Below are 23836 nucleotides of genomic sequence, written 5' to 3'. Positions count from 1 at the left end.
TTGCCAGCCTGAAACAAACTGCATTCCTGGTGAAAAGATGCCTGTGAGATGTTTTTCTTTGAAACAGCAGATTGTAACCAGAATGACTGAGATGGGCACATGGTGATCGCAGTCTTTATACATGAGAGAAATTGCCCGAACTTCTAAGAATTTCCAGCATTTTCTGTTTTCCTTCAGATTTTCCAGAAACTGCAGCATTTTATTTCTGTTTGAAAGCGGAGCAGCCACTTTAACCCAGCTGTTTACTGAAGCTGGAACACAGAGGAAGTACAGCATACCAAAATGTCCTTACCTGTAACATGGTTTATAAATCCACGCTTGGACACAGCCCAGCGCGTCACGGAAACCAGCCACCCCTCCGTGGACTCTGTCTATACCTCTCGCTGCCTTGGTGAAGCAGTCAGCATAATCAAAGACCCCACCCACCCGGGACATTCTCTCTTCTCTCCTCTCCCATCAGGTAGAAGATACAGGAGCCTGAGGGCACGTACCAGCAGGCTCAGGGACAGTTTCTACACCACTGTGATAAGACTATTGAACAGTTCTCTTATACGATGAGATGGACTCTTTACCTCACAGTCTACTTTGTTGTGACCTTGCACCTTATTGTCTACCTGCACTGCACTTCCTCTGTAGCTGTGACACTCTACTTTGTACTGTTATTGCTTTTACCTGTACTACCTCAATGCACTCTATACTAACTCAATATAACTGCACTGTGTAATGAACTGACCTGCACGATCAGTATGCAAGACAAGTTTTTCCACTGTACCTTGGTACAAATGACAATAATAAATCAATACCAATCTATTGCAGTTCCTTCAGCATTGCTGGGTGTAATTCTGGAACTGTGGGAGTACCTTCACCAAAAGGACTGCGGTGGATCAGGAAGGTGGCTCAACATAATTGCCATCATACACCATCAGACCATCACCATCACCATCACACACAATTAGGGAGAGGCAACAAATGCTGATCATTCTGAAAGAATCCAGATGCCAATAAGTGAATAAAATAAAATGGAAGCAAACCATGGCACACATAAAACTAATCCAAGACTTATACCCATATTTCACAGCTTTACTATGCTGCTAGCTATTCAAACACACTGCATGACATTCATTGACATACTGTTCTCTATTGTAGAAGAGGCACGTAACTGGCATCAGAGTCGGAATCCCTCAATTTCAGATGAACATCATTGCTACAATCTTCTGTTTTATCTCACATTTTCAGCATCTGCAGCATTTCCTTTCTGTAATTTCAGATGATTTTATTTTTCCCACTTACACCTTCCAGTGCACAAGTCTTTTGTCTGCTTCCTTTTCCCCTTTACTGCTCTCTTTCCTCCTGAACGGCCAACCTTCACGTAATTTTTAATCTCTCTTGCCTTCCACACCAGTCTCTATCACTAACCCTTCCCCTTCCTTTTTCTGCATCTTAAAACCTGTTTACTTCTGACTTTTTCCAAGTCCTATGAAAGTTCATTGACCTGTAACATTAACTATGTTTCTTAGTTCACAGTTGCTGCCTGAATGTTGAATTTCTCTTTTTTATTCCAGCATCTTCTCCTCTTATTCCAGATTACCAGCATACATAGAATTTTGCACTTGAAATTGGGTGGCACAATGGTACTGTTGATAGATCCACTGACATCAGTTCAATCCTGACCTCCGGTGCTGTCTGTGTAGTGTTTGCGTGTTCTGCCTGTGACTGTGTGGGTTTCTTCTGGGAGCTCCGGTTTCTTCCCACATTCCAAAGACATGTGAATGGTAGGTTAACCAGTCACTGTAAATTGTCCCTGGTATGCAGGTGAGTTGTAGAATCTGGAGTAAGTTAATCAGAACTTCCTACTTTCCTACAACCATCAGGTTCTTGAATTGACCTGCACAACCCTAACCCTACCTCAGCAATGGAACAGTATGGGCCACCTCTCATACTACCATGGACTTGTCTCTGATTGTGTCTTTGTTTTGCACTAAGCTCTTGTTTTTGCTTGGTCTTTTTTTCTCTCTTTTTCTTCAATCTCTTGTATAATTAATATATAATCTATATCCTGTGTGTTGTCTGTACCTATGTGCCTGTGATGCTGCTGCAAGCATGTTTTTCATTGTACTTGTACCCCACCTTACTTGCGCACATGACAATAGACTCGACTTGACTTGGAACGTGGAGACAGTGGAATAGAATTAGCACAGATGGGTGTCTGATTGTCGGTGTGGATGGAAGGGCATGCTTCCATGATGTAGGACTCTAAGAGTTAGTTTACACATCAATTTCCTGTTAAAATTCATTTGCGTAAACACTCCCATGAACCAGTAAAATCTGGTTTCTTTTTATTTATTTCTGTTAGTAAATATTTTTTGATATGCTTGAGTGATAACCTGGCACAGTTTTATTAATATAGCTAAAAGTAATGATAATGGCAGAAATAAATATTTTAAGGCATCTTGCTGTAACCATCATCAGCTGTGTCTCTAGTGCTCTTCTACACTTGCAGGGCAAAGGGCTTTCATAATTTCCACCTTTGCTGCCTTAGGCACTTCTGAGCATCTCTTAGCGGGTCCAGGTCTCCAACTCAGAGGACCGGCAGCATATCAATTCCATCAGCATGCACTGGGTCACAGCTGGAGTGTGTGTGCAGTTCGGTATGCCATACTGCAAGAAGGATGTGATTGCACTTGAAGGATGCAGAGACAATTCATCAGGATGTTGCGTGGATGGAGCAGTTCAGTCATGAGGAGAGACGGGATAAATTGGGTGCATCTTCCTTGCAGTGGAGGCTGAAAGGGAATCTGACAGAGGTACACAAAATTATGAAGCTCAAAGATAGGCTAGATAGTAGGAAACATTTCCTCATGGTAGAGGTTTCTAAGACTAGTGAGCATATGTTTAGGATGAGAGAACCTAAGGAGAATTTTTTTCTCAGCCAGAGGGTGATTGAAGTCTGGAACACACTGTCTGAGAAGATGGTGGAGACAGGTACTCTCACTGTTAGGTATTTGGTTGGGCACTTGATTCGACAAGGGCTAGAAGGCTATGGACTATCTACTGGTAAATGTGATCAGTACAGATGGATAGTTGATGGTCAGAATTAACCTGCTTGACCAATGACTCTATGATTCAATGACTCAGTGGCCTGTTTCTGTTATGACAATGAAATTCATCAGTAAGCCAACAGCACTTGTGATGGATTGGCTACCTTCAGTAGAAGGAAGGACAGGGGTTGGGACATTGACTCTGCTGAAGAGAGCATGGGGTCACCACCTGTCTGTTACATGGACAACTGTTAGCGAGATGTGGAAGTGCTGAGGACCGACATAGAGAATGGGATTTGGGAATGGCCGAGAACTCTGGAGGCAGACTGTTCAGGAGGGCAGCAGGTGAAGAGAAACAGAAAGCTCAGCTTGTTGAGAATAGGATCCAGCGCGTGAAATCACGTCCTTCCTATAATGTGGCGTCCAGAACTGTACACAGTGCTCCAGCTGTGACCCAGTGCATGCAGATTGAATTGGTGTCTTCCTGGACCTCTAAGTTGGCGACCCAGTCCTGCTAAGAGATGGCTCAGAAGTGTCTAAGGCAGCAAAGGTGGAAAGTATTAAAGCCTGTGTAGAAGGCTTTGCATGTGTAGAAGAGCACTAAGGACACACAGACTTGCACTTTGGTATTTTCCTTGAGGTTTGTGATGATCCACACCCTCTCGGCCAACTTGAAAATGTCAGCTGGAACCTTTGCAATCTGCATGTTGATTTCAGCATCAAGTAACAACATCCATGTGCTTGTCGAGCCTCGATATTTGTCAACACTCTCCAGTCATGTTGCCAATTGATGGTAGTATGGCAGCATCTGGGCTATGACATTGCTTTTCCAGATGCTGATGCTCATTCCTAGCCCACTCAGTACATCTGCAGCAACTGCCATACTAGAGTGGTACTCCTGATGACATCCATCAAAGGGCAAACCATTGTGTTGTGGGAACAGACAGATGCCCCTTCTCCACCATGCATAACCTGCCTGAAAATGACTTAAGTGAACTACGCTGAGCAGTTTGATGGTTCTATTCATGACGGCTAGTTAGATTTTTCGTAAATTAAATAATTCTGATGTGAATGTGCCGATGTTACTGCCCGTGATAATGATTGTAATTTGAAGCACCTTCCCGAGCCAACACGACTGGAATCTCACAACTTTAGCTGGGGAGTGACTAGTTTGGAATGTGGGGCCTTACTGAGACAAACGAATATAGAACATTGAACAGTACAGCACAGAACAGGCCCTTCAGCCCATAATGTTGTGTCGACATAGATAATGCCTTCTACCTACAGAATGCCCATATCCCTCTATTTTCCTCTCATTCATGTGCCCATCCAAGACCCTCTTAAAGGCCCCCAATGAATTTGCCTCCACCACCCTATCAGGCAATGCATTCCAGGCATCCACCACTCTCTCAGTAAAAAACTTAACCCTCATGTTTCTTCTGAACCTACCCCCCTCTTGCCTCAAATGCATGCCCTCTGGTATTGGATCACTCAATAATGGGAAAAAGATATTGCTTGTCCACCCTATCTATACCCCTCATGATTTTATACACTTCCAACAGATCACCCCTCAGCCTCTGCTGCTCCAGAGAAAAGAGCCCAAGTTGTCCAGCCTCTCCTGTTAGCACATGCCCTCTAATCCAGGCAGCATCCTGGTAAATCTCCTCTGCACCCTCTCTAAAGCCTCGACATCCTTCCTATAGTGAGCTGACTAGATTTGCATGCAATACTCTGAATGCGGCCTAACCAGAGTTCTATAGAGATGCATCATAACTTCTTGACTCCTATACTCAATACCTCGATTAATGAAAGCAAGCATTCCATAAGCCTTCTTAATCACCCTATCTACCTGTGTAGCCACTTTCACAAATGAAGTCAGAGCGGAAGAAAGTAGAGTACACAAGTGCGAGTGTTTCAAGAGCATATTTCAGTTATGTATAAAAGTTCCTGATCTTTTATGCCAGAGCAACTGATTCCTCCCTGATTCTGTCAAAATTACAGCGGCCCATTACAATGGCCTAGACATTGTATCATGTAGCACAATGTTTACGCCAGCTCCATCATTGAATTTCCATGAAAAAAACTTCCAGTAGAGAAAGCTGTAGAGTTACGAAAAGAGTCATAGAGTCGTCCAGCAGGGAAACAGGCCCTTCGGCCCAACTGGTCCATGCCAACTAAGATGCTCATCTAAGTTAGTTCCATTTGTCTGCATATGGCCCATATCCCTCTAAACCTTTCCTATCCACGTACCTGTCCAAGTGTCTTTTAAATGTTGTTAATGTACCTGCCGCAACTACTTCCTCTGGCAGCTCGTTCCACTTATGCACCATTCTCTGGGTGAAAAAGTTGCCCTTCTGGTTCCTATTAAATCCCTCCCCTCTCACCCTAAACCTATGCCCTCTGGTTCTTGATTCCCCAACCCTGGGATAAAGACCATGCATTCACCCTATCTATGTGCCTCATGCTTTTATACACCTCCATAAGATCACCCCTCATTCTTCTAATCTCCAGTGAATAAAGTCCTAGCCTACTCAACCTCTCTCTATAACTCAGTCCCTTGAGTCCTGAATTGCGAAGTTCCTTCTGGGTACTCAGTGCATCCGATGCTCTAACACATAGATGTGCCCGGACATGCAGAGTGGGGTTCCTCAGTCCAGATCCTACTTATACGATTATTAATCAAACATGCAGTACTCATGGATGGTCCTTAAAGAAACATGTTTGTTGCTTTGCAGTGCACCATCGGATTAACACGCCGTTCCAGGCATCCAAGAATTTCTGGGCCTATTGTTCACATGTTTTTCTCCTATGTCTGTAGAAGCAAAAGGTTAATCTGTTCTCATTTCCATTAGAAGCATCTTCACTTGCACTGAATTACAGAGACTGATGTGCATTGTAACAGATAACAAACACAGCAAGAGCTCACAAGCATGAACTTGACCATCGATCAATCTGCCCTTTTTTCCTTCCACTGACTGAAGGACTGATACCAGCTAAGTTTGAGAGCATTAATCTGTACAGATTGAAAGACAGTTTAATATCTCGAAAAAATATTTTTGACAATGCAGCTCCCCTTTGAAATGCCAACTCAAATTTGATAGGTTGAGCAGTGGAGGTTAAATGAGAACACTTCCAATTCACAGGTCAGAGTTTACCAATGAATCTTGATACACCAGTGATATTTTGTACATAAAAGAAAAAACAACAAGATGCTGGAGGAACAGCAGGTCGGGCAGCATCCGTGGAGAAAAACAGACGGCCAACGTTTCGGGTCAGGACCCTTCTTCAGGACTGAAGATAGGAAAAGGGGAAGCCCAATGTAAAGAGGGGAGAAACAGAGCAGTGATAGGTGGACAAAAGAGGGGAGGTAGGGTGGGCACAGGGAGGTGATAGGTAGATACAGGTAAGAGACAGTGATAGGCAAGTGCGGGGGAGGAGAGGAGAGCAGATCCACCGGAGGATGGGTCAAAGGTATGGAGGCAGATGCCCCATGGGGGGGAAGAGGAGGAGAGAAAATAATTAGGCGAGGAGAAAAAAGAGAGGTAGGCTAGGAAAGGGAAGAAAAGAAGAGGCAAGGTGGGGTGGGGATTGGTTTACTTAAAGTGGGAGAATTCAATGTTCATGACGTTAGGCTGTAAGGTCCCAAGACGGAAAATCCTACCATTCAAAGAGCAAATGCTGGTGGCCTGCCTTGTGGTACTTTCCACATACATCCAACTATTTCTAAGTACATTTTTATAGACACATTAATCTATATCTTTGGTCTTTCTTCCCCATTTTTACCCATCAATGCCGACTATCGAATGATCACCTTGTATGATAAAATGGACTGTTGACCTCACAATCTACCTCGTTATGGCCTTACACCTTATTGTCTGCCTGTACTGCACTTCCTCTGTAACTTCATTCTGCATTCTGTTATTGCTTTCTCTTGCACCACTTCAATGCACTGATGTGATGAAATGATCTCTATGGATGGCATGCAAAACAAAGTTTTCCACTGTACCTTGGTACATGGGACAACAATAAAGCAATTTACCTCAATGCACCAGGCCTTTTGACTAAGAACATAAATCTTCAAACATATCACCTGTTGTACACCACAAGATGAAAAACTCGACCAATATATTGTTACCAATATATTCTTCTGAATGATTAGTTAAGTGAATTTGGGAAGAGAGCTACTTTTTATTTAATGCAACAACATTCTGTGGTATAGGCTTCACAAATTTCTACACAACAGTTTAAGGTCAAACTCTTCCACAACTTGGCTTTTCCTATGTTCTTTGTTTTTGATTTGTATATTTTCTGTACAGCTAATTAATAATGCACAAAGTACAGAAAATAAACTCTTCCCCTGCCTTTCAAGTACACATGGAGACACTTTAGTTTGTTTTCATGCAACAGTTAAAAGTTTCCATTTCCTTTTTTACATTGCTTGTGCCTTTTTTCTATACACCACTTTGTCCTTCAACTTTGTTGATCTAAGTTAATTAAATCCAATAAAGTATTATACCTGAGGCTGAAAAATGGGCGATGTACTTACCACATGAATAGCGCTGAAATAGCTACAAGCCAATTTGAAACAGATGTGAACTTGAAACTGGACTTGCCCATGCCAACTTGATGCATGTGCCAGAATGGATAGAATCGGAGAAATTTATGGGATAGACGGAAGACAGCCAGAAAATAGTTATCCCAACTAATTCCACCTGATGGCAAAACAAGTGCTCATTTTGGTACTTCTTAAACATATTGGGGCTTCAGCTTTCAGCATCCTTGCCAGAACCAAGACTCTTTGGGTGAAAATAAACCCTGAATTCTCCTCTAATCTTATACAAGGTCTTGAATCTATACCCGTGGAGCCATGGACAGAGAGTTAAATAGGCAAGGCAATAGAAGGATATGATCCTAATGTTGGCAAATGAGCAAAAAGATCGGCATGGGCGTGATGGGTCAAAGGGTCCACTTCTGTGCTGTATGGCTCTGAGACAAATTCCTATGTCGCACTGCGTAGGTTTCTCACAATTTTACACTCCATGGAACACCAGCAAAAGGCTCCAGACCTCAATTGAACGTAAGTATATTAAGGACACACAAGAACACAAGAAAATAGGAGCAAGAGTAGCCATTCCATTCAAGCCTACCCTGCCATTTCATAACATTATGGAACTCTTGAATTCCCAATCTACCCTGTTATATACAAAGTGACAATAATAAACCGATACCAATATGTACCTTGCACTTTATATGTCTCCCTGCACTGCATTTTCTCTGTAACTGTAACACTACATTCTGCATACCTTTTTTCTTTTTACTGTTTCGATGCAATTATGTATAGCATGATCTGTCTGGATGGCATGCAAGACAAAAGCTTTTCACTGAATCTCGGTATGTGTGACAATAATAGACCAATCCAATCTGCCCCAGGCCTTAAACTCCTCTTCTCTGCTAGTTCCCCATGGCCCTTAATTCCCCAAACTTTTATCCGCCTGCTCTTTAAAAGCTCTAGACAGCTCACCTGTGAATCTACTTTAGAGTCTGGGTCACTGTGTTAATAGTAGCAGTCCTTAGATACATAGAACATGGATACTTGGTGCCAACACAAGGAATTGTTCACAGTGCATCAAATGAACTACCCCACTGGAGCTCCTGCATTGGTTTACTGGACAGTGTACTGACTGATGTGGTACTGGTCCCCACAGACTAAATAGGATTCAAGGAAAGAGGGATTACTTAGGATTCTGTGAGTGACTGGCAAGAGGAAATGTTCAGGAGAGAAGTGGATCAATTTGATAGAGGGGAGCAATCTGGATGGAGAGATACAATCAGGAGGGTGATAGGTGAACAGGAGGAGAAAGATCTCAGAAGGACTGCAACTGGATCAGGTGCGTAAATGGAAACATAGAAAGTGATCCAGAGAATACCGATTGAGAGCTGGCATGGGCCTTCAGCAGAGACCTACACAACAGACCTAACACATGGTTCAGGTGTTTCCATGGATGTCACTCCTTCTGCCTTTACCAATATGGCAGGCAGCACACTTCCACTGCAGTCAGTCCACCACCAAAGTGGATGTTTTGAAGCCGATTTTATGCAAATAAATAGGCACACATCAACATTTTTCCACCACATAACATATTAGTAAAGTTAAGCTTAATGTGGCTTGCTACTGCAGTGTAGCAAAATGCTTAACCATATACTGGGAAGTATGTGTCAGAACAAACTATGAGGAGACTCAATGGTTCCCCGGTAAGGTTCCCTTGAGTCCTGTGACTGTGGCCACTGAGCATCAACAAAAACAACTTGCATTTATATAGCACTTGTAATGTAATAAGTAACCTGAAGGTGCTTCCCTGAGTCAAGATCAAAGAAGTGTTTTTTTTATATAAGATTTCTTTATTAGTCACATGTACATCGAAACACACAGTGAAATGCATCTTTTGCGTAGAATGTTCTGGGGGCAGCCCACAAGTTTCGCCACACTTCCAGTGCCAACATAGCATGCCCACAACTTCCTAACCCGTACGCCTTTGGAATGTGGGAGGAAACCAGAGCACCCGGAGGAAACCCATGCAGTCATGGGGAGAACGTACAAACTCCTTACAGACAGCGGCCGGAATTGAACCCGGGTCGCTGGCGCTGTAATAGCGTTACGCTTAAAGGAGCTGAGTAAGGTAGAGATGTGGAAAGGTTTAAGGATGGAATTCTTAGTTTAGAGTGCTGTGGGCTGCCAACAAGTCTGCTGATGGTGGAGTGATCAGGAGCACAGAACTAGAAGAGCAGAGGTATCTCAGAGGACAAACAAGTCAGGCGAAGAATGGTGGTGCACTAAACGTAGAGGAACAAAGGGATCTGGAAGTGCATGTACATGAATCCCTGCAGGTGGTAGGACAGGTAGATTAGGTGGTTAAGATGTCAATGAAAATCAAAAAAAAACTGCAGATGCTGGAAACCTGAAACGAAAACAGAAAATGATGGAAACACTCAGCATGTCAGACAGTGGAATTAACCACACCCCCTCTGCAAATTAAAACAACTAATTTTCTCTCTTTCCCAGTTCTGATAAAGGGTTTTTGCTCTGAAACATTAACTCTGTTTTATATTGGTTAAGAAGGCAGACTGGATATGTGCCTTTATTGGAGAAGGCACAGAACTGACAGCAGGGAGGATACGCTGGAATTGAATACAACAGTAGTTCGGCCACAGCTGGCACATTGTGTACAGCTCTGGTGACCACACCACTGATTGTGATGACACGAGAGACGATGCAGAGGAGCTTTATGAGGATGTCACCAGGGATGGTGTATTATAATTATAACAGAGGCTGGCTAGGCTGAAGTTATTCCTTTGGAAGAAAGGAGACTGAGGGGAGATTTAATAGGAGTATATAAACTTATGAGAGCCCAGACAGAGTAAACAGTTAGCAGCTATTTCCCATCGCAGAGAGGTCAGTAACAAGTTAATTGTTTGAACGTTTAAAGGGGAATTGAGAAAATAAAACATTCAAAGAAATCCTCACCATATTTAAAAAGTACCTGGGTGAGGACTTGAAAAAAATATAACGTGGAGGACTCTGAAGCAAGACCAGGTTAGTGTTATTAACCCAAAGTCTATTATTGACCAGCATGGACACAATGGGCTAAATAGCCTCCCACTTTGCTATATGTTTCCATAATTCCATGGCTGGAAGGTGAGTAGAGATAAGGAACATGTATAGGAAAGGGCCATGTAGAGGGATATGGGCCAAACGCGGGCAAGTGGGCATCTAGATTGGCATGGTCAAGTTGGGCTGAAGGGCTGTTTCCGCGCTGTGACTCAATGAGGAGAAGTGATGGAAGACTTTAAAAATACTGCTTAATTAGAAGCCAATATAATAAGCAGAGGACAGTGGGTGCAATGCAGATTAGGACAATGGCAGCAGGATTTTGGATGAACTCCAGTTTACGAGAAGTAGAGGATGGGATGTCTACATTGGCTGTGTTGGAAAAGTCAATTCCAGATAGGTATGATGGAGGTTTCTGCAGCATAGGTAGGTAAGGACCAACAAGTCTCGTGATATTCAGAAAAGTAGCACAAGTTGGACCCCACAGCACCAGCCTCAATAGACAAGTGGGCAAGCAGCACACTAATGCCAAACAAATTAGAATTAATGTCAGAAAAATGCTCACAGGAATAAAGATCATCCAAAACAATGGACTCGGGTAGGTTTAGTGGAGCCAGAAAACACTTACATCATTTAATAAACAGCTGGATGCCATGCTAGGGCCACTATAGGGACTTTTTACACACATAAACTGAAGTATTTATTGAGCAATCATCCGCCTCTCTTTGTTTTCTCAGTTGCATTCCCTTGAGTACAATTTATTTTGTCTTAGCTCGTGTTTTTTCTTTCACACTCTGCTTCTCCCTCTCTTTTGATTTGTTTCCACAAATTTCCAGCCACTGTGTGAGTTCCTGCAAACGTGATGTTCCCAGAATGAAGACAGCTTGCAGTATAGTAAAAATACTCCCGGTAAAAAGAGTTGTGCACATTATGGAAGAGTTTCAGTAAATAATCTACAAGTGGTCAAAGTCTCCGTTTCAAAAAAAAGTCTCTGTGGACAACAAGTAATGTGTCAGACTGAATCAATAAAATGGTGTTTCACGTTATCTTAATTTCTGGGGCATCTTTAAAAGGTGAAGACTGAAAACTAAATTGTAACCTAGAAGGGAAATGTGTTGAATGAATTTGCTATTTTAACTTTAATCACTAGAAATTTAAGCTTAAACATGTTGCCAACCTAATAAAGATTGGTGAATACATAGCTCGAAATATAAAAACATGTGATTTTAGAGAGTCATAGAACATAGAAATATGCCCCTCAGCCCACCAAATCCATGCCGACATTCTATCAACCCTACTTTATTTTCCCCACATCCCCATCTTCTCCTGCCAGATTCCTCCACTCACCTTCACAGAAGGAGCATTTTACAGTGGCCAGTTAATCTACCACCTACCACGTCTCTGGAACGTGGGAGGAAACGAGAGCACCGGGAAGAAATCCACACGGTCACAGGAAGAACATGCAGACTCCACACAGACAGCATCAGAGGTCATGATTGAGCCCAGGTTACTGGAGCTGGGAGGCAGCAGCTCTACTGCCCATACTATGGCATGGGAAACACAGCTTTGTTTCGAGAAACACCAAGAGATGATCCTCTTTGCTTTCTATTTACAACAGTGAATACACTTCAGAAAGTAGTCCATTGGCTTTAAAGCACTTTGAGGCCTCTTAAGAGTGTTTAATAAGTTCTATGCAAATACAAGACTTTCTCTTTGGTGTGGTAGACCCAAGTATCATCCCTGCATCAGTCAATGACTCATTTATTGATGCTAAATGAACAGATTATGCGCACACAGTTAAACTTCCTTTAGAAACAGTGTGCCTGTTACATATACCCATTTCTTGACACAATAATTACTTTGTGCGTTTTTCTTCAGGGTAATGGGAGGTGGAGAATCGTCATTGCTATGCTGTGCTATACTTTACCAGCAGCATATAATTTATTGATTTTCACTAATAATAATAAAATAATAAAAATGCTGTACTCAGCAGGTCAGGCGGCATCTATGGAAAGAGAAACAGTCGATGAAGGATCCTGTACTTGAACATTAACTATTTCTCCTTCCGCAGACGCTGTCTGACCTGCTGAGTGCTTCCAGCATTTCCAGTTTTTATTTCAGATTTCCAGCATCTGCAGTTTTTTCCTCATTCTCATTTCCTGGTTTTGTTTTTAGGCAAATTGAATTTTCTAACAAAAACCAAAACCAACAATGACATGGATGACAGCTTCAATCAGTGTCACAACTAAACTACAAACATCACAACTGCCTGAAATGCATGCCTGTTTTCCATCTGCTCTTAATGCAACAAATAAACAAGGGGCCAACGATGCAGTAACTTTGTAATGTTGCAACTCGGGGGTTTTGGACACAAGGTTCCTCTAAAGGCTCAGGAAACAGGATGCAGAGAAAGGAAAGAAAAATTTTACCAGTTCTTCATTCTGGAACTCTGGGTTATACTGTGCCATGTCCTCTGTTGGCGGTTGCCGAACTAAACTTTTACAGATGAGCCATGTAGCCAGGCCAGCAACAAACATTCCAACATCTGGAGCAAAGAGTCTAATAACGTTCCCAGCATCTGCCCCACTCACACTGTGAAGAAAGAAGATATGCATCTTAAGTAAATGTGAATATTTTTACTGTAACATAGCATTCTGGTTAGACGTATTTGCATTTTACATACAGTATTAAAACTCAGTTGATATTTCCAGCAGTATAAAACTGGCAATGATGTTAATCTGGCATTGGATATAAAACTGAAACAATAGTTCCCAATCCAAGTAAAACGAGTACAACCTCGATTACCAGCTTTCATCTCATACTCAAAGGCTTTATGAATCAGCTAGAATCCTTTTCTTTGAGGTGTTTCCATCCCTTATTCCTCCAGAATCCCACACCATACACTATTCCCAACCAATATTGGGAGGCGGCTCTAACAGCTGGGCAAACTTCACTGGCAGATTACAACCAAGTAGTAACAACAGAAATGTATTCTGATATTTCAAGTGCATTCCTCCTGTTTTTCCCCAATGCCTTGTCTCAACAGTTCACAGATTAGTAATGAGACCAGGTGGAGAATTCTGGATAGGTCCTACAATTCCATTAGAAAAGACCAATGAAATTCGAACATATTCCCCCTCATCACAATCCTCATGAAAACATGTAAATAGCTAACTGCAAACGTGCTTGCATCAAACTATTCCAATAGTTCTTTGGCTCAGCAAAAAAGTAGATAAATTGATCAATTGGTTTATTACTGTCACATGTACTGAGGTATAGTGAAAAACTTTGTTTTGTGTGCTATCCATGCAGATCATTTCATTACACAGTGCATTGAGGTAGTACAAGGGAAAACAATAACAGAATGAAGGACAAAGTGTTACAGTTACAGAGAAAGTGCAGTGCAGGCAGACAATAAGGGGCAAGGCCATAACGAGGTAGATTGTGATGTCAAGAGTCCATCTTATCGTACTAGGGGACCGATTATCTGCTCATTATCACTTAGCTGTTTGTGGGATCTTGGTGTGTACATGGCTGGCATTGGTGGCAAGGCTGGAATGGGCTAATAGTCTAAAGGTTGCACTGGCTGGACCTACATCCACGGGAGAATAGTGGAAAAAGCAACCCTGGATAATCCTGAGGGGTCTTGACAAGGTGGATGTGGAGAGAATGTTTTCCCTTGAGGGAGAATCCGGAACAAGGGGTCAATACTTAAAGATAAGTGGTCATCTATTTAAGAGAAGAGGCATTGTGTCTGAACCTCAAAAGGCAATTAACACAGCAGCAGACAGAAATAAGGAGTTGAGGTCACAATCAGGTCAGCCATGAAGATGGAGCAGTCTCATGAGGTCTGCTACTGCTCTTCACATATATGTATTTTCCTATGTTCCTACATTACAACAGCAACTGTATTGGTATTGGTTTATTATTGTCACTTGTACTGAGGTACAGTGAAAAACTTGTCTTGCAGACCGTTTGTACAGGTCAATTCATTACACAGTGCAGTTACATTGAGTTAGTACAGAGTACCTTGATGTAGTACAGGTAAAAACAATAACAGTACAGAGTGAAGTATCACAGCTCCAGAGAAAGTGCAGTGCAATAAGGTGCAAGGTCACAACAAGGTAGATTGTGAGGTCAGAGTCCATTTCATCGTATAAGGGAACCGTTCAATAGTCTTATCACAGTGAGATAGAAGCTGTCCTTAAGCCTGGTGGTACGTGCCCTCAGGCTCCTGTATCTTCTACCTGATGGCAGAGGAGAGAAGAGAGAATGACCCGGGTGGGTGTGGTCTTTGATTGTGCTGGCTGCTTCGCCAAGGCAGCGAGAGGTAAAGACAGAGTCCAAGGAGCGGAGGCTGGTTTCTGTGATGCACTGGGCTGTGTCCACAACTCTCTGCAGTTTCTTGCGGTCCTGGGCAGAGCAGTTGCCGTACCAAGCCGTGATGTATCCAGATAGGATGTTTTCTACGGTGCATTGATAAAAGTTGGTGAGTGTCAAAGGGGACATACCGAATTCCTTTAGCCTCCTGAGGAAGTAGAGATGCTGGTGACCTTTCTTGGCCGTGGCATCTACGTGATTTGACCAGGACAGGCTATTGGTGATGTTCACGCCCAGAAACTTGAAGCTCTCAACTTCATTCAAACAGTCCTTCACCAGCTGTGAAATAGTTTGGTGGGGGGGGGGGGGGGGATGGTTCCAAAGGACATTAAGATGCTGTAGAAATCGAAGTCTTGCTTTAACTAGTCAGCTTCACATGTGGAAATAAAAATTGCATTCCACGGAGAGGCAGCAAACTTCTTCTCCATCACATGTTATTACTTAACTGATGCAATGGTGCAAAAAACTAACTAAACACAGGATTGGAAACAGAACACAAAAGGCTAATATTTTATTTTTCTTGTTTTTATTTATTCAGAATTGAGTACATAGGCTAAAGTAAGGCCTACATCACAGGGGAAGGCCAAATTACCCGTCTGGTTGATGCCAGGTTGACCCACTCACATCATCAGTCATTTCTCATCCAAATCAATCAGTATAACCCTCTGTTCCTTCTCCCTCATACCTTTGTCCAACCTCTCCTTAAGTGCATAAAGTAAGGGGGAAGGGTTAAAGTTTACAATGCGGATCCATGTGAAAAGAAAATGTTGCAGTTATATAAGATCTTTCACAATCTTAGGACACCTCAAAGTACTGTACAACCAATGATATATTTTTTGAAGTACAGTCTGTGTTGTAATGCAGGAAATCTAACATCTAATTTGTACGCTGCAGCTGACCTCAAAAACCACTCTGATAATGGCCAGCTGACCCGTGTGCTTCAGTGATTGCTATCAAAGACAAGGTACATTGGAAAGCAATGAATATTTGACCTCAACTTGCAACAGATAAGGACCAATACAGTTTTGAACGATAACCAGTGTTAGACTACACTGCATGATTCAACTGACCCGGCTCTCACAGGAGAATGAGTGATGTTCTAATCTAATATTTCATTCAGTCGCCAAGAGTGAATAGCGATTTTTTTTATATTCAATCATTAACTGAAATCCGAACCTTAACATATGCATTGCAAATGTTAATAAAGTGCTTAGTTTTAACACAGATGTAAAAATCAACAGAGCTGGGAAATGAAGCATTTTTTTAAAAAGGAAACCAGAAGGGAACAAACTGCCCTTCAGACCAAAAAGACGTATTCACTTCTCCATCTGTTTTGCAATGTGGACAAATATTGGCAAGATATCTTTCACCCTGTCTGCAGCAAACACAGCAATAAAAATAGTATGAGTCATCCACAAACATTCACACAAGATTTCACCAGTCCCGTCTGGATAAGATTTCCTTGAGCCCACAGAATAGCAGTGTTATGCTTAACTACCCAGTCTGCAAAAGAGCTGCACATAACATTCATTGTGCATTGGCTCAAGCTCCACTGTGCTTAACATCTCCTACTCCTATCATCCACTCCCCAAATGGTTCCCTACGGAGTGCTCTCCACTCTCCTCCATGTGCAAGTTCCTAAGTTGAGGTTATTCATGATCCTGATGGATAAGGAAAGTAGAGGGGGCTTATTACCATGCGCAATTCCTAGGCACAGAGCAGCATTGCAAGATGGATGAGGAAGATGGAATGGTATATATCATGGAAGCTTTTAAATTTCAAACATGAGTAATACCCAAACCATGGAAATACATTCCAAGAAATTGAATATATAGTTCATGTTTCAGGGAGGGTAAACTGAAAAATAACTGCTTCAAAAATATCACAATGAAACAAACTACTGTTTCGTGACGCATGTTAAACATTAGGCTTTGTTTATCACCTGTTTTGAATTTATGTAATTGTTGGAAATTCATGTGCAAGGCTCTTTTAGACTGGGGATGCAGCCACTATAACAAGCTGAGGTACGTTTGATGGCAAGGATCAGGAGAAAAAGAGTAAAAGATTAAGGAGAAACGTTCATCTAAGCACAATTGTAAGCATAACCCATTTACGCCTATGTTTGATGCTTGGTGCTTGTTTTATAGCCCAACTGTGTATTGCCTCTGGAGGGGGAAATGAAATTTTAATACCCCTCATGGACTGATTATGTATTCGGTGCTAGTGAGTGCTGTCAGTTCACATCACAAAGTTGCACCCAATGATTGTCTGACTACTCAAAACCAATTAAGAAACAGAAAAACACATGCAAGATTTTGATTGTGTTTGGTGCTGTAGTAAAGAGCATGTTGAAATGGCATATTCCAGTATGCATCCAGTAAAAGTTTTCTGAGGGGACGGAATCTCAATTTAAGACACCAGATGTGAATCCAACAGGATCAGTTAGTGGCCAGTTTTGCCACCACCCCCTCCCATTGCGTTCTCACATTTTATTATTTACTCATCCTGAGTATCTGAGATCATTGGCAAGGCTCTAAATGCCCCTGAGAAGGTGATGGTGAGCCACCTTCTTGAACCATTGCAATCGCTCTGGTGAAAACCTCCCACAGTGCCGTTGGGTGGCGAGTTCCAGGATTTAGACCCAGCAATGACTAAGGACTGGTGGAATAGTTCTACATCAGGATGTTGTGCAACTTGAACCTTGAGGTTGCGGTGCTCCGATGCTCTTGGATTGTGATGGTGGGGGAAATCAACAATGTTAATGCTACTGAATATCAAGGGGTGACTCTCTTGTAGGAGATGGTCATTGTCCAGCACTTCTGTGGCACAAATATTACTTGCCAGCTCAGCCTTATCTTGCTGCAAGTAAGAATATGAGTTTCACTTGCTACGAAGTTGCGAATGGAATTGAACATTGTGCAATCATCATTGAACATCCCCACTTCTAACCTTATAATGGAAAAGGTTATTGATGAAGCTACTGAAGTTGGTTCAGCCATAGGACCCTATCCTGAGAAACTCTTGCAGAGATCTCTTGGGACTGGGATGATTGACCTCCAACAACCATAATCATCTTCCTCTGTGCAGATTAGAACTCAAACCATTGGAACGTTTCCTCTTTGATGGCTATTTATTTCAGTTTTATTTCTCCATGGTAGAAGACAAGAGGTGATAGGCCAAGCTATGTAAAACATTGAAATAATTCCTTGGGTTGACACAGCATAACTAATTTTTCTTGGAAGCAAATCCCAAGGATAAAGTGGTTTGGATACCAGGATAATTATTATTTTCTTGACTGAGATAGATGGATGCAATTCTTCTGAATGTATTCAGGTGCACTAAATATATATCCAAAAATGTCATAAATGTGTACAGCACAGAAAACAGGCCCTTCAGCCCACCACATCCATGCTGACATCTTTGCCCTCTACAGTAATCCCGAGTGTCCATATGAGGACCATATCCATTTATACCTTGCCTATTTGTCCATCTAAATCTCCCTTAAAGTAGTGATTACATCTGACTGCACCTCCTCCAGATATCAACCACTCTGAGTAAAACATTTTCTCCTCAGATCCCCTTTAAAATTCCTTTCTCTCACTTTAAAACAATGCCCTCATGTTCTTGATACCTCTACCAAGGGTAAAAGAAACATCCTGACAATCTATCTTATCTGTGCCTCATAATTTTATGCACTCATCAACTTCAGGCAAAACAAGCCCAGCCTATCCAATCTCTCCCCGTAACTGAAGTCCTCCAATCCAGGCAACATCCTGGTGAATCTCCTCTGCACTCTCTCCAACACAACCATATCCTTCGTCCAGTGTAGTTACTAGAATGGATGCAGTACTCCAGGTGATCTAACGTAACTTCCCTATTTTTATGCTCAATGTCCCGAGCTATGATGGCAAATATGCCATATGCCTTCTCCACCACCCTTCTTTACTTGACCTGTGTTGCCACTTTCAAGGAATGATGGACTTGAACCCCAAGATCCCTCGACTTATCAACATTCCTTTGTACCCTACCATTTACTGTATATATCCTACTACTAGACCTCCTAAAATTCATCACCTCACACTTATCAGGATTAAATTCCATCTGCCAATGCTCCACCCAACGTTCCATCTGATCTCTATCTTGCTGTGACCTTAGACAACCTTCCTAACTATCCACAATACCACCAACTTTCATGTCATCTGCATACTTACTAATTGTACCTCCTAGGTTCGTATCCAAATCGTTAATATATATCACAAATAACAAGAGTCCCAGCACTGATCCCTGTGGTATCCCAATGGTCACAAACTTCCTAACAGAAGAACATTCTTCCACCATTACCTCCCATCACCAAGCCAATTAAGGATCCAATTATCTAGTTCGCCTTGGATTCCATGTGCCTTAACCTTCTGGATCAGCCAGCATATGGGACCTTGTCAAATGCCTTACTAACGTCCATATAGGCAATGTCAACTGCCCTGCCTTCATCTATCTTCTTAGTTACCTCATCAAAAAAAACTCAATAAAATAATTGAGAAAGGATTTCTCCAGCACAATGTCATGCTGACTAACCCTGATCAGCCTCTGCCTTTGCAAATGTACGTAAATCCTACCACATGATCTTCTCCAGTATTGATATTGGTATTGGTTTATTATTGTCACTAGTAAAGAGGTACAGTGAAAAACTTGTCTTGCATACCAACCGTACAGATCAATTCATTACACAGTGCAGTTACATTGAGTTAGTACAGAGTGCATTGATATAGTACAGGTAAAAACAATAACAGTACAGAGTAAAGTGTCACAGCTATAGAGAAAGTGCAGTGCAATAAGGTGCAAGGTCACAACAAGGTAGATTGAGGTCAGAGTCCATTTCATCGTACAAGGGAACCGTTCAATAGTCTTATCACAGTGAGGTAGAAGCTGTCCTTACTACTTACATAAGGCTCACTGGCCTATAGTTACCTGGTTTGTCCATGCTGCCTTATTAAATAAAGGAACAATATTATCTATCCACCAGTCTCCTGGCACCTCACCTGTGGCAGAGATGCAGAGATCTGTGCCAGGGCCCCAGCTATCTCCTCCCTTGCTTTCCATGGCAACCTGGGATAGATCTCATCTGGCCCTAGGGATTTACCAACCCTTATGTGTCCCATGACATCTAACACCTCCTCCTTCTTAACACTGACCTGCGTAACCTCCCTGAACTCACTATCTTCCACGTCCTTCTCCATGGTGAATACAGATGAGAAGTTTTCATTCAAGACCTCACCCGCATTGCCTGGCTTCACACATAGATTACCCCTTAGGTCCCTAAGTAGTCTCACTTGTTCCTTGGCTACACACTTTCTGATATAGAATGCATTGGGATTCGCATTGGGATTCTCCTTAATTTTACATGACAAGGATGTTTCAGTGACCTCTTTTTGCCCTCCTAATTTCTTTCTTAAATTCTCTCCTATATTCCTCAAGAGATTCCCTCAATCCCAATTGCCTATCCTTGCAATATACTTCCATTTTTTCTCCATGATCAAACCTTCAATATCCTTTGTTGTCCAAGATTCCCTAATCTTATCATCTTTGTCTTTCACCTGGACAGAACATATTTGCCCTGAACTCATATTAATTCTCCTTTAAAAGACTTTTGCACTGCACAGTACTACTGCTGCAAAACAACAAATTTCACAACATCACAACAGTGATAATAAACCTGATTCTGATTCACTTGTCGGTTGTCACCTTACCCTCCAGCATCTGCTCCCAACCTAATTTCTCCAGGTCCTCTCTTACACCATTGAAATCAGCCTTCCCCCAATTCAAGTCCTTAACCTGAGGACCAACCTTATCCGTTTCCATAACTAACCTGAAACTTACAGCATAATGGTCACTGTTCCCAAAGTGACCTTCACTGACACTCCACCGCCTCACAGTTTCACATCCTCAGATAAGGTCGAGCGCAGCCCCGTCTCCTGTAGGACTGTCCGCATATTATCTCAGGAAACTTTCTTGGAGACACTTAACAATTCCACCCCATCTATGCCCCTTGTACTAAGGCAAGCCTAGTTAATATTGGGAAAGTTAAAATCCCCCACCACTATAACCCTATTGGTCTTACACCTTTCCACCATTTGCTTTACATATCTGTTCCTCTAATTCACACTATTAGGAGGCCTATAGCATAACCCCAGCAAAGTGATCGCCCCTCTCTTATTCCTAAGTTAAAGTCATAGAGTCATACCGCACAGACCATTCAGCTCACAATGTCCATGCCAACCACTTTGCCCATCTACAACAATCTATTTACCTGCACTAGATCCATTACTTCTATGCCATGCTTATTCAAGTGCCTCTACCCATATGGCCTCATTGGAGCATATGTCCAGGATATCCTTTCTAAGTATTGCTGTTATGTTCTCCCTCATCAGTAGTGCGACTCCCTCTCTTCTTTTGAATCCCCCTCTGTCACACGTTAAACTTCTAAATTCTGGAATATTAAACTGCCAGTCTTCCCTTTCCCTCAACCACATTTCCATAAAAGTTTATTTGCAAGACAACACACTTACTATTTACATGTTGAGTCTCTAAGCTTTTGGTGTGAATCTGACTGTTCCAGACTGTCTGGGAAAATGCTGCATTGTGTGAGAAGCACACATAATTCCATGACTGTTATTCATTAGGATGACAATACAGACATACACACAGACAGAGAGAAAATAGCAAATTCTAAGCTTAAGGACACATTAGAATAGAGGCTTGTTAGGCAAGTGTATCTATCATAGGTTGAGCATTAGGATGAGGAGCAGGTCAGTCAGGATCTAATTGTGTGGTGCTCTAAGGTTGTTTCTGACATTCCTTTGAGAACTTTACTTCTTGTCCAGATGTTCATCCCTGGTTGGTGTTAAACATGCTGAAAGGTGTTGACAGCGCATAGTACTCTCACTTCCAAAATTCTTTCCATTGACTTCATAGCACATTTCACTAAACCCACTGGGAACAAATTTCAGATGCTAAGGGCTTCACAAATACAATAAATTGATTCAACAATATTTTTTTAAACAAAATGCCCTTAAAAATGGTTGAAGGAGAAAATTATTGGACAGATTGGTAATTAATAATAAGAAGGTATTTCAAGATTAGTATCAATGGATTACTATTAGAGATGTCCATATTTATTTATAGTAGACGACAAGGCCATTGTCCATCCTTAATTGCCTTCTGAATGGATCGGGCAATTCAGAGGACATTTGGAGTCAACCACATTGCTGTTATTCAGGAGTTACCCACACATAACAATGGATAGGGTCTTCGAGTGTGATGATAAGTTTTGAGCGGATTATGGTGTTCAACACCAAGTATAGTCAATGAACAACAGCTTGACATAAGCGTTCTGGTTGTCCAGGTGGTCCAGAGCAGAGTGGAGAGCCAGCGAGATAGTGTCAGCTGTTGATCTATTGTGGCAGGAGATGGATTGAACTGACCTGAAAGACCCTAATTCTACCTTGGACTATATTTTCCTCAACTTGCACTGATGTCGTGTTTATTTTTGTTTATTTTATCATGTAAGTTATGTATAATTCATGTTAATTTAAGCTCATGTAATTTATGCTTGTCACATTTGAAACGTACTGTGCTGTTGCAGCAAAAAGCTAATTTTCAAGGCATTTATGCCCTGGTATTTATGCCCATGACAATAAACTTGAACTTGATAGGGATGACAAATAAACCCAACAGTTTCATAGCCACTATTAATAATTCTAGATGCTGTGTTTGATCAGAGTCATAGAGTCATATGGCTCAACAGGTCCATGCCGACCAAAATTCCCATCTAAGCTGGTCCCATTTGTCCATGTTTGGCCCGTATCCTTCTAAACCTTTCCTATCCATGGACCTGTCCAAGTACCTTTGAAATGTTGTTAATGTACCTGCCTCAGCCACTTCCTCTGGCAGCTCGTTCCATATACTGACCATTCTCTGGGTGAAAAGGTTGCTCTTCAGGTTCCTATGAAATCTCTCCCCTCTCACCTTAAACCTATGACCTCTTGTTCTTGATTCCCCAACCCTAGGAAAAAGACTGTGCGTATTCACCATATCTATGCCGCTCATAATTTTATACACCTCTATAAGATCACCCCTTTGACTTTGATTAGTCAAAGTTAAATTCCACAGCTGCTACAAGGGGAATCAAAGGCCACTAGATACAAGTCCAATATTTCATATCCTTGTTAGTGCTGAATTTATGGGAAAGGATAAAAATTCCCTTGAGTCTGCTGACAACTCAATGAAACAGTGACCCGCTGCCCCATTACACTGTGATCAAATGGGAGTCAAACAACCAGACTGTGTTGTGCTCAGTGATCACTGTGTGGGCAAAAGACCCTTTAAATCAAGAAAGAACAATTCAGCAGAAAACATGGAAATCAATCAAAGCATGCCGAGGGACTTCTTAATAACAATCACGTTTACATCATGTAGTTTTCTTTCCCCTAACAGTTTAATAATTATCAGCTGCTGATGTGCTTTTGCCGACAGTTTTTAACTCTAACTTTCTGCTCCTTTTGTTTCTTGAGTCATGGAAGTCAACTTTTTAAAGTAAAAGTTTATTTCACACACTACAATTTGGAACAATAGAGTCATAGAATTGTACAGCACAGAAAAAGGCCCTTCAGCCCATACTTGCCCATGCCGACCAAGATGTATATTCAAGCTAATCCCATTTCCCAGCATTTGGCCCATATCCCTCTAAACTCTTGTCATCCATACACCTGTCCACATACTTCTTAAATGTATCTAATGTACCTGCCTCAACCACTTC

The 23836-nt window shown here is 41.9% G+C and overlaps 1 protein-coding gene across 1 annotated transcript in view; it reads right to left on the bottom strand.

Annotated features, from left to right (window-relative positions):
• The window catches only part of LOC127574433 (piezo-type mechanosensitive ion channel component 2-like), a 521253-nt gene that overhangs the window by 175027 nt on the left and 322390 nt on the right, over positions 1-23836 (bottom strand). The window contains 1 exon segment of the mRNA XM_052023441.1: positions 13074-13236. Coding sequence (XP_051879401.1) covers positions 13074-13236 — 163 coding nt within the window.

Source organism: Pristis pectinata, chromosome 9 (assembly GCF_009764475.1).
Source record: "Pristis pectinata isolate sPriPec2 chromosome 9, sPriPec2.1.pri, whole genome shotgun sequence".
NCBI classification, from domain to species: domain Eukaryota; kingdom Metazoa; phylum Chordata; class Chondrichthyes; order Rhinopristiformes; family Pristidae; genus Pristis; species Pristis pectinata.
Note: the sequence above shows the minus strand (reverse complement) of the source record. Positions and strands in the feature narration are given on the sequence as shown.